This window comes from Lonchura striata, chromosome 12, assembly GCF_050655825.1.
Source record: "Lonchura striata isolate lonStrDom1 chromosome 12, ASM5065582v1, whole genome shotgun sequence".
NCBI lineage: Eukaryota > Metazoa > Chordata > Aves > Passeriformes > Estrildidae > Lonchura > Lonchura striata.
Window position 1 is genome coordinate 15495153 of NC_140714.1, and position 12725 is coordinate 15507877.

General features: G+C 42.3%; 1 protein-coding gene across 3 annotated transcripts in view; it reads right to left on the bottom strand.

The window, feature by feature from the left end:
• SFMBT1 (Scm like with four mbt domains 1) overlaps window positions 1–12725 on the bottom strand; it is a 71318-nt gene that overhangs the window by 31964 nt on the left and 26629 nt on the right. For all 3 annotated transcript variants that reach the window (XM_085590662.1, XM_021534057.4, XM_085590660.1), the window contains exon 2: window positions 3219–3378. In XM_085590662.1, coding sequence (XP_085446788.1) covers window positions 3219–3246 — 28 coding nt within the window. In that variant the 5' untranslated portion in view covers window positions 3247–3378. The remainder of the gene's footprint in view (window positions 1–3218; window positions 3379–12725) is intronic.

Consider the following 12725-nt stretch of genomic DNA (forward strand, 5'->3'; position numbering starts at 1 on the left):
CCAAACCTGCCACAGCACCCCAGGTTATTTAGCACAGCTCCTTCTGGAACAGGAAACGCTCACAGACTAAAGCTCCAAGCAAAAATGCTGTATGAGGATGCACAGTGACAGCAGTAAATTATCTTTTTAATTGTGGCATGTGGTAGGACTACATAAACAAATAAAACCCCCTGAATTAAGTCTCTCTTTTCTGACATCTGAATGCAGAAGCACTCCAAAGGTGCAGCAAAGGACCATCTCTCTGGTGAGGCTTTCAGAGTCAGAATCCAATCACTTTACTGGTTTTATTGGCAGGACAGTGGCAGCAGAGCAGGCCCTGCTTAAATCAAGCCTTTGAACTGTTCTGCTGGAGTTTTTTGAAGACCCCATTGCACAGCTCCATCCTCACAGGTTAGCAGATCCCTGGAGACCCAGGACCAGTTTGATGAAGCCACATTCCTGAGGGGCCACAACTCTGCATTAATCACCCTGACCAGTCTGAGTTCAGAACGTTCAATAAAACCTCACACATTTACAGCAGAGGTTCTTGCTACTGTGAGAAAACTTGCAAATCAGTGTGACAGATCACAACAAGCAAAACCATATATAATGCATTTGATTCCAAAGCATAATTTATTCCTCTTATTTTGCGTGGGTATACATATTTATGCTCTTTCTCCCCATATCCTTAATTGCTACAAGTCCTAAATAAATTCAGATTTCTACTATGTGGAGACTTACTTCTCTGTATTAGACAGCACATCAGCCCAGAGGCAAAGCACAACTTTGGCAAAGGCAGGGGAAGGATCCTGACACAATTCCCATCTCTCTGGCATTGCCATGCAACCAGTTTGAGTCAGAAGAACTTTCAAATCAAGCTAACATTTTCATATGTAAAATCTGAGAAGTGTCCTACAGAGGTTCTGTAGAGAATATTCATCCACTTTGGAGGTGAGAAAATTCTCTGTATAAATATCAGCAGTTTCCCAGGCAGGTGCATCACTTCCCATTTGTCCCTATTTCTACTGGCCTTAGTGGGAACACTCACTCTTTCTGAATTTTATCACAAATTATATCCTGCAGCTCACTGATACATACAGGTAGAGAAAGAATAAGGAATTATACCATTTGGACTGGAGAATGTAGTGAAATATTAAGGAAGTTAGCCCTTTAAAAATATCTGAAATGGAAACAGTCTACACTAGGCTGTTCTCATCTTTGGATTTGAGCTAAATTCTCACTGCAAATAATTTTCATGCATTTTTAATGTGATTGAGTTGAAGACTGTCACACTGGACATTTAAGCACATCACTTGAAGGTCTTGCAGACTTCAGTAAGGCTAACCCAAAGGTTTCTCACCCTGAAATGTAGATATAGTTCAATCTGATTTTAATAACAGTTAATCTTTTTCATCTCCACCAGCTGCGAGGCCATGAATAAATAAAGACAGGTTGGAATTTCAGGAGTTGAGAAAGACTGTGACAAGAATAAAAGTTGTCTTTCCCCCTCACAGCACAAGGGAGCATCACAACCAGCAACCCTGAGCTCTGTCTAGGTTCTCAGAGCCAGAGAGCCTGCATGTAAAACCAGAAAAACAGGAGAATCTGCAAAAACTGCTGCAAATTATTAAGTGGAAGAAAATAACACCAGTCAAAGAATATGAAGGCAATGTTGCAGCAGTGGTTTGGACTGGTGTAACTCAAAAGTGCTTCAGAAAACAATATTAGAGGACACAACAAAACCAATGTGCTTATGCTTACACAGGCATTTGCTGGGAACTATCTCTGAATGCAAGTAAAGCTCTCATCATTTATTGTTTGCTCTTCACAGCCTCCTGTACTCAAACCTGGCACAAAAGGAGCTTCAGGGAAATAGCTGCTGAGTAATTTCAAGCCTGTACCAAACCTTTCCTCAGCTATTCCAAAGTACACAGGGAGAGAGGACTCTGTGACCTGCTATTTTTTGAGGAAGATGGAAAAATGTCAATAAAGGTTTTAAGACCGAGGGACGTGTTATCACAGCCCATGGACACACCACTGCTGACTGTGTAAATAGCTCCTCACTCTTCTTCTCCCTTCCTTACACACTGTGACAGAAGCCTGCAGTTTCCACTAGGCAAGGAAAAAGTATTTGCATGTGCCAGGAGAAATTCTACGTCCACACCCATAATGCCTTTTCTTGACTATTTGAGGATATAACATTGATAACAACTCAACTGACTTGCTGTAATTAGTAATCAAAAAGCATATTTCAGCACCATAAAGCAGATAGCATTCTCCTAAAAAGCACTATAGATTAAAATTATGTTAAACATTTCTTCAGCAACTCTTAGAAAAACTAAATTTCCGTAAAGGTAGAACAATTACCAATAGTAAATTGTCCTATGAGAAGAGCAGCTTGTTGGACAAGTACCAAAGGAAAGTAATACGCAGATAAAATCTTGATCCAATTGTTCACAGTGATAATTACAAGTTAAAATTTGCTTTATATAAAGTGTAATAGATAGGAACCTCCTCAAAGAAAAGGAACAAGCCATGGCAGGCAAGACAGAGCAAATGTATGGTCCCTACTTCCACATTTCCATAACTGCTTCAGAAAGCTGCTAGTATTCCCAGTCATCCCAGACTAATATTCTTGTTGGCCTGGTGTTCCAAGATGATCCAAAACCTGAGCTGATTGTTCATAATACACTAGTCTGCAGGAGGTTAGGTATTGATATCACAAGCCTATCAAAGAGGACACACCAAGGCACTTCAGAAAAACAGGACAGATTACAATGGCAGCAAACAGCTTCAGTTATACGACTTTTCCAACCAGCAGCAAAAGCTTGACAAAATATTAAGAAGAAGATGAAGAAAAGGACAGAGCTAGGTATTAACCACTCTGAAAGATAAATGCCTTAAAATAATAAGTGTTAACACCATAAAGCTTTTCATAAGCCCATCTCATAGTGGTACCACAAAAAGAAAGTCACAGCTTCTTAAAAACACACCAACAAGGTGGGCCAGATTTTGTTTCTTTTTAAGCCAGTGACACAGCTTGCTCTGATACAGAGCAGTAACAAACACAGCCATGACAGCCCCAGAGCCAGAACACAGCCCAGAATCTGAGAAACTGGAGCTTCTGCCCGTGTACAGCACCAGGCACATGCACTGTGGGACGCTCACTGTGCTCATCTTTCTTGCACATTGCTAATATTTTTAGAGAAGCTGGCCAGGGAGCTGGGCTGGACTGTTACCTGCATCATACTGCTGTTCTCCATTCATCTCCACAGGAGCCCAGTGGCTGTTCCAGCAGCAGGAGCAGGGCGGGACGAGGCTGTCACTGGCTGGTGGTCATCAGTCACCTCTTGCCTTCCACAGCAGCCAGGACATTCAAGAAGGGATCCTGGAAAACACCTGAAAGGAACAACTGGTAAGGAACTCTTCATGGCATTTTTAGCTGCTTTTAAGATAGAATCCTAAAGTGGTTTGGGTTGGCAGAGGACTTGAGTACCATCTCCTTCCAACCCCCTGCCATGGGCAGGAGCATCTTGCACAGCCCCAGGCTGCTCAGGTCCCATCCCACCTGGCCATGGGCATTCCAGGGATGGAGCAGCCACAGCTGCTCAGGGAACCCTCACAGGCATTTCTTCCTAATTTCCAACTTACAAACCTATTCCTATTAGCAATTAAATAATTATTTCATTATGAATGCTAGAAAATAAGTAAAAACAGGACTAAAGCAAGCCTGCCAGTTCATTAGCAGTGAATCATAAGTTTTGTTTCTTTACAAAATTCTCCACAAGAGCAAAGCTGTATAGTAAATAAAATTCTAGGTAACATGTTTCTTTAGAAATAAGAGACTTGGACTGACATCTTCATATTAATCAAAGAGTTGAGTGGTCATAAACCCAAGATTATTGGCTTGAAAATTCTTGTAAGAAAAAGGTAATTTCAAAAATCCTTTGCATTCTTGTTGAATGTCTGTGGAGCACCTGTTTTAAGTGAGATACCTGAAATAATAGAGAGGACTAAAAATCAGTTTCTAAAAAACATAGGTTGTGATTCTGAAATGAACACATTTTGAATAACAATGCTTTATAAAAAGGAAGTCCTACACATTTGAAAAGTCTCTGATTTTGAGTTTTGTACAGATATAGTGTCTATGCAGACTACCTGATAACCCTTAGAGATACACAACACTAGTAGCTTCCTTCACACACAAATAAATCAGCAAACTTGAATAGAATAAAATAGCAGAGCTCAGTCATGTAGGAAGTTCAAGTACAATCAAAACTACAGCCAACTCCAAAAATTTTCATTACATGTGAAAAAAAAATTTTTTGAGAGTATCAAGAGTTATCATTAAGAGCTCCTATTGAATGGCAGCTTAATGCCACAAAAATCTACTGTGTAGAAGATACTAATAACTTTTATTCATTAGAGCTTCACAAGAATGTGTCTGGAATGGAACCCAGATGCCAATTTCTGCTACATGCCTCTAACCTGCTCCACTCCAGCTCAGAAAGTCTTTGCTCAGGATGTAACTACAAGGTCACACATTAAATCCCAACCTAGCTCTGCCTCTGTGAGAAAGATACTGAGAAATTAGGCACAGGCTCCACTCTCACTCTCCACTGGTTCCTCACAGTTGTTCCAGGCTCAGAGGACAAAGCAGAGCAGGGTAAGGAAACTCAAGCACATGTCCCCAGACTACCCTCTCCCTACACTGAGCTTCCACCTATTCCATCTTTTATAAAGTGGTGCTGGAAGAGGATGTCACTGGCATGATGCTCAGCACACAGAGAAGAACTACCCAACAAAACTCTTTTTAATCATAATCAAAACATGCTTTGGTAATGGCCTAGCCCAAGTCTTTCAGCTGTCACAGTGCTAAAGTAAAACAAAGGCAATGCTGTGAGCAAAGCATATATTCCACAAGTCTGGGGATATGCTACTGCTTTAGAATAGTGTAGTCCTGGCAAAGTATACTCAGAATTAATTGCAATTAAGCTATTTTCAGTTTATTGGATACAGTTCTCAATTACCTTCTATAATTAAACGATGTGATGCAACTACACTTTTTTTTTATTCATGCAACATGAGAATATTTAGGACACTACCCTCCCGACCAAAAAAACCCAAAACAAATCCACAAAACCAAACCCCAAGCATCAAAGAGGCTGCTGATTTAGAAGATGTCAAACACTGGCAGCTCCTGTTGAAGCCGATTGATATTCTGCCCAAGTCAAGTCGGGTTGTTATTCAGGATTTCATAAGCAGTTGTGCTGTTTTATGTACACAAAATTGAGAACACTTGTAATTAGCACCCACCATGGCTGCTGCTTACAGTCTGGCACCCCAAAGATTATCTTTTGATAAATCTCATGGGAAGTGGAGCACAAGTGCTGCTGGAACAGAGCAGCTTTGGAAATACTTTGGACTCTTCAGTCTCACTTCTGCATTTCAAATCTCCTTTCAGCACATGAAATATTCAGATGTTAGCAACTGGAGGCAGCATTAAAAACAGTTACAGTTCATTAAAGCCAGATGGCTCACTTGAATATGAAAAGAAATCAAACATAAGTTGGCTGTTGAATTAAAGTAAATCAGCTGGTGTCTGAGGCTTAATATCATTTTAAAACAAAGGCACACGAGACAATAGGGACAGAAGCCACCCCTTAGGACAGAGCTCCAGCAAGGATCGGGTTTCAGTGAATTCCTTCATGCCGAGGCATCAGTAAAATCTATTTCAAACCATGTCCAGCACGGGCAGCAGGAAACCTGTCTGAGTATGGGCAGGGCAGGGCTGCTTCAGCACCGAGCTCTGCTCTGAAAATCTGCTGCTGGAGCATCTGAAAATCTGCGGCTGGGGCATCCAAAAATCTGCGGCTGGGGCATCCAAAAATCTGCGGCTGGGGCATCCAAAAATCTGCGGCTGGAGCATCCAAAAATCTGCGGCTGGGGCATCCAAAAATCTGCGGCTGGGGCATCCAAAAATCTGTGGCTGGGGCAGCGAGGATCCCTTCCTTGTGTTCCTCTGGGAGGTGGCAGGAGAGGGCTGAATGTCCTCCTGGTCCCTGTGCCCATTCACACCTTTACCCGGGCTCTTTCCCCTGGACAAACGGCAATTATGGGTTTCCTCGGAGGAGAAATGACACTTCTAAAGACATTTGTAACTAATTTTTCTCTAGGACTGACGGTGGGCCCGATCCTGGCACTGGACGGGAAGGGGCTCCAAACCACAGGGCACAGCTTCAGTTATATGACTTTTCCAACCAGCAGCAAAAGATTGCCAAAGTATTAAGAAGAAGATGAACAAAAGGACAGAGCTAGGTATTAACCACTCTGAAATATAAAGGCCTTAAAATAATAAGTGTTAACACCATAAAGCATTTCATGAACCCATCTCATAGTGGTACCACAGAAAGGAAAGTCACAGCTTCTGGAAAACACAACCAGCAAGGTGGGTTCACAATCCTAATTCCTGATACTGCCAGGCAAAACCTACACTTCATTTGCCTCTGCTTCTATCATTGCTGCAGAAACCAGCAACTCCCACAGCCTCCCAAAAAACCCACCACTCCAAGTGGTTTTTTAGAACCTTTCTCCTAATCTAACACCACTACAGTCAATCATGAATATAGGTCTCAGCTGGCCCTTTTGCTACACAAAGATGAGATGGCGGCTCCAGGGGAAAAGGGGAACATGCTGGAATCAATATTTGTGTGTGACTGGGTACTGGCAGCCACACAGCTTATCAGTGCACGAGCAGAGCTAAGGCAGAATGCAGTTGCATGGGGTCCTCTGCCCTAGGAGATAAGCCAGGCCCAAAACATCAGCCCTGTGGAGAACACATCTGTACCAGCTTGGGGAACAGAGACTCCACCCAGCCTGAGGCTCTGCCAGCTCCTCACTGACACAACAGAGTCAAAAATGGAAAGGACCTTCTTGAATGACAACTTAAGTTGAAGTGTTTTATTTAAAAAAATTAAATTCTTTAGCCCAGAAAGAATCCAATGCAGTAAACTATTCGCGTAGGAGCCAACTTAATTTTAGGTTCAACTTACAATGTGTAGCACTTGATTAATAAACATTTTTGTGAAACACATTCCAGGTATACTGGGGAGTTTCATATCACTCTCAGTTAAGTGTCTTCAGCACAAAACAAGATATATTGTGTAAATTTCTCAACCAGAACCAAAATCAACATTGCTGGAGAAAATTAATTTTCAAGCTATTCAGTGTGAGTTTCATTCACCCTTTTGTAGCAATACAGTTACAGAAATACCCAAACTCCCACTTTGAGGTCAGTACATTTCCTCAAAACAGCCCCATCCTTTTGGGGGGAAATGCCAGAGACCCTGGCTAAGCACTGCTGCCAGCCCCATGGAAGGACACAGCTGGACCTGCCACAGCACATCACCAACCACCTCCATCAGGCACAATGGCAGAGTTCTGCCTCCTTTGAACAAAAGCCTCACCCTTGAAATCAGGGCTGAGAGAGGCAAAGGCAAACAAACATTCAGGAGAGCACCTGGTGTAGGAAATCTTTAACACCTATGAAGGAACCTTTCAAGATTCACAGATCAAGTGTCTGCAGGATCACTGCTGCTGCACTTGGAGGAGCAGCTCACCAAACCCCACAGAGCTGCAGGATGTGAGAGACACCAGCACAGGGGTTTTTAAAGCCACCAAGACTTTGCCCATCTCCTCTCCCCCACCTGAGGGATTTTTAACTCCAGTGACATGCTGCAGGAGCAGGCTGGGCACAAAACCAGCCTCATGGAACACGACTCATGTTTTGTCATTCAACAACCACATCAACTCTCTGTCAGATGGGACATTAAAAATATTTTCTTGGGAAGCAAAGCATTATTGTACACACATCTGTGCCCTTCCCTCTCGCTCCATCCTGCTGACATTCTCCCTGCTGGAGCCCTCGGCAGAGGCCCTACTTCTCCAAGAAAGGGTCTCCAGAGTTCCATACTTCATGCAAATCCTAGTTCTCCAGGCTTTTTAGAGTCAAAATAGGGTTTAAGGCTTTCCTTATAATTTGTCTTCTCTTCTTTAGTCCCTACCAGCTGGAAGCCTGAATAATATTTTAGATATTTTCTAACTTTCAGTTGTATAAACAAAATAAGCATTTCACAAGTCTTCCTAGTACCTGAGCTCCCACAAACAAAAGACAAAATGGAAGACTTCTTACAATGTCCAATTTATGCAGAAATTCCAAATTTTCAAGCTATTTTAATTGCTGTTCTGTGGCAAGAGAAAAAAAGATCAGTTTTGGTTGTCTCTGTAGAAAACACTACTTGTCACAGAAGCCTTAGCTCAGCATTGTTAGCACACTCCAAATCTTTCCAAGACCTGCAAGGCCCAGAAAGCAGACTATGGATAGACGAAATAAAGTCTGATGCCTCTATAACAAAGTAATAAAAATATGACCAATTTCATTAGCCACAGCTGCTGATGGAATTATCCCACCCAATGTGGAGAACAGAAACCTTTGGCTGACTTGCAGTCCTTAAAGCATTATTTTTACACACACAAATGAAACAGGTGGTCTGTGAAAAGTAGCTTATTTACCTGACTCTGTAAGGATTTATCAAAGACAAACCACTGAATCACCTTTTATGCAGGTAGGGCCACCAACAGTTCCTTTAGGTTGTGTTATCTGAACAGCAAAATTCTGCTGATACCATTGAACGTGAAGATTATATATGTATATAAATGCAAATGGAAACTATCACCAGAGTTAGATTCATTATTAAAACTTATTATAATTTCTCTCCCACCTGTGCTGAAATCTCTACTCACAGACCAGTAGCCCTGCCAACCCCCTGCTGCTCCCATTAAATCTGTTTTAGCAGAAGAGAACTCGGGTTCATCCATTCCATTGCAACAGCAATGCTGAGCCTCCTCAAAGGGAAGTGCATTTAAAGAACACACCTTCTGCTCTTACCCTCCCAAAGAAATTCTTGTAAGATGTAAAAGGGGCAAAGAACCTGCTGAGGAGGATGCAGGCCAGGCTGACAGAGCTGTGTGGCTCTGGAACAGCCTCACACCTTCCACATGGCAGTAACCACAGCAAGCACCCTGCAGAGGATGCTAAGCCAGCCTGCTCCACTGCACTGCAATGCAACAAGAAAGGTAGCATTTCTATTCCAAGGGTTTATTCAAAATAAAAGGCCTGTGTTTGTGCCAGCTCCCCTGCACTGACCCATCAAGGTGCACACTAAACCAGCAGACCCCAGGGTTATTTACGGGTTGAGCACTGCTGCCCTCTGTGCACAGACACCTCCAGGACTCAGACAGGTGTCCAAGCACTCCCAGAGCAGCATCCCAGCTGTGCTCCTGGCCCCTCCTCGCCTGCAGCACGCAGGGACAGGTGGCTGTGTCACCAGGACAGGGAGGGGGACACTGCACCAGGGAACCAGAGCCCCTCACGTCAGGTTAAATACAGCAAGTGCTGGCATTACAAATAAACAGGAACCTCGCAGCAGGCTGAAAGGTTACAGCCTGGCAAACCTTTCTACCTTGAAAATGTGGAGATGTCTGTGCAGGTACATTTTATTAGCATAAAAATATTCACTAGAGAAAGGGGTATCTATTTGGTCACAAAATGGGACCAGTGCTCCCACCTTGAACTTGATCTTTCATTTGAGCTACTGTACATCACAGAAAAAAACAACGAACAATAACCCATTTAGCAAAATTTTGCTGATACCATACTTGATGTTTATCTTTTCCACTTAGGTCAGTTTATGTCTGTTTTCCAACCCCAATCCCTGTCTGAAGTTCAGTGGCTTCCAGGATTTGACTCAGAGCCTGGATCTGCCTGACCATCCAGGTACACCATCCACACCTAGAACTGGGAAGCCTGGTTAATGAATCTTGAAACACACAGGTCCAGCTCCACAAATTACAGGATCTGACTTTGCAACCCATGCTGTGCTACCCAGCCACTAAAGCAATTTCCATGGGACTGCAGGTTAAGTCCAGGTGAGAATGTAGCAGTCACAGCTCTATTCCCAGCTAATTTAAATGCCACTGGACAGAGAGAGCATTGACTTGACAGGGCAATAACACACAACAGGGCATCCCAAAAAGTTCCCTTATGTTTGCAAGTGGTTCCAAATAGGAGCTGTTAAATGCAGTTTGCTGCTAACATTTAAGACAGTCAGGAGTTCTGTTTCTTTTTTAAATGCAAAATCTTCATCATTATTCTGCTCTCTTCATCTACTTGCATGGCATGCAGACTACAAGCACGTTGGGGGTTATGGGCCAAATAAAGAAACCACACAGAACAGACTGCTCTGTTTTCATTGTTGATTTTTTAAATACATGTGCTATTGCATGAATATAACTGCCTGAAGTTACAAGCTGGAAAAGAAGATGAAGGAAAAACGTGAAATTCCTGCTGCTCCTGAGTCCCAGACGACAGCCTGGCAGCTTCTTATCCTCCATACAAAGACAAGCAGCATGAACAAGCAAATACTCTACCAGTAAAATGTAGTATGATTCATGGTGAGATAAAACAGAGCACTCAGATGGAAAGAAATTGACTTCTACCTCTGGATCTGAATCCCTAGTGCAGATCAGGGATTCCCTGTATGAAGTCCCATGGGATATAGTGATGGGGAAAGGGATGCTGCCTGTGAGGAAGTGATAGGCAAGAGTTTATCTGCCAGCACAGGAAGGAACCCTTTGCAGTCCCTTTGAGGAGCCTATTCACTATGTGAGAGAAAAATGTTTTAAATCAAAAAGTACCTTCTTTGCACATACATTGAGGCAATTAACAAAGACACAAATTCATCTGTAATTGCCCAAAACATGAGAATTACTGGAGAAATCTCAAAACACCAGGTTTGGAAACCAATTTCAATCTACAAAGGATTGCCAATTCCAATCTACAGACCTGCCACGAGGTTTGATTTGTTCAAACAAGCCTTTGCTGCCGACTCATATTCTGTGCATATGTTATAGGAAAATCTTTGAATAAAATCTGAACAGGACACTCAACTTGACTCAGCACCCAAGTTACATGAAGGGAAAAAAACTCATCAAAATCTCCCAAATCCTTCTTTGAAAATGAACTCCTATTTCAGAGAACCAACTAATGGATGTAATCACTGCAGACAATACAATAATTAAAGGAGAAGACTGATGGGGGAAGGAAGGTATCTTGCAAATAAGACATTTAAGAAAAAATCCATTACATGAAACGCCTTTTGTATTTAAAGCACACTCCTACTTGTTTCCTTCTTTTGTCATGCCATTGAAATGGCACACAATACAGAAAAAAAAGTAATGCATTGCACTCATTTCCCATCCAGAAGCTACACTCTGAAAGGGCAACTCTCCCTTGTGGGCCACCACAACCACAGGACAACTGATATTTGGGTTTAGAAATTGACTTGGTTGTTGAACTTTATATTCCTGTTTTTAAAATATTGGCACTCATACTAGGGCAAAACAAAGGGAGTGGCATTTCATTTAGATTTCTTTGCATACATGGATCATCAGGCCTTCTTCCTTGGACAAATAATCCATTAGTCAAATATCCATTGTCAGTGGCAGGCTGGAGTGCCAATTAAGACAGAAAATCACTTATTTCAAAGTCTGCAATTTTGGTATCATATAATTTCAATGTAAGTAATTTAACCTTAAATAATTTCAGTTTAAAACCCCTTAATCATAGCATCTTTATTTGTTTTTATGCCCATTAATGATATTTGAACATAAGGTCTATACAGACAGATGCAACTGCAAATCAAACTGTCCAAGAAACAGAAAAACTATTTGAACAAGCAGTGGCACTAAATAAACCCCTCTGTGATTGCAAATAAAAGCTGCAGAAGCAAATAGGACACAGTTTAAGCAAAAGCAGTCATCACAACAAATCAAGTTGCATCAAAACAGACTAAGAACTCACGGTTTTCCTTACAAAGAAATTAACTTACTCCTAAATGGCCAGCACAGGGCACTGAACAGGCAAACAAACAGGCAAAGTCTGTGGCTGCAGAAGAGCTCTATGGAAAGTGACATCCGAGGTCATTTTCCCTAACAAGGATGCTGTGTTACCTATTATCAAGAAGATTCACTGGAACGAGGACTCTAAAATGTGACCACCACACCCAGCACACACTGAGCCCACTCTGCAAAGCCACCTCACCATCAGTGCTCAGGCCCTGCTTTCAGAGATGGCGAGAAGCAGCTCTTCATTGCAGATGAAACCCGAATAAATGAGACTACGGATTTTGAAGAGTCAGGTCTCGGCGCCTGCACTGCACAGAAACACCGGCAGCACAGAAATTAAACGGCAGCAGGTCTCACTTCTTCTGTAAGGATATGTTCTCTCCTCCTCCTCCCCAGCAGACCAGATCAACTCAATGCATGTTACCTATACACCGTCCAGGTGTTAATCCTTGCCAGGACTACACTGATTTTCTACTCACAGGCACTCCCCAGTTTGAAAGTCAAAACATGACTATCAGTTATCGCCCTAAAATTGAGGGGAAGCCAAAAACAAAACCACAATTCTACCATGCATGGGCACCTCTGGGGAATGGATCTCAAAGCCTCTGTCCCTCTGCTCGAGTCTCCAAATGTGAATGTAAGAACTTTCTAATTCCATTTTTATTAAATAGACACACTTTCCATCTCAAACACTGAGCAAAAATTATCACCTCACGTCAGAAATCCTAGATGAGGCAAAATTCAACTTCCTAAAAAAGCATACTGAAAGATCCCTCATAAAA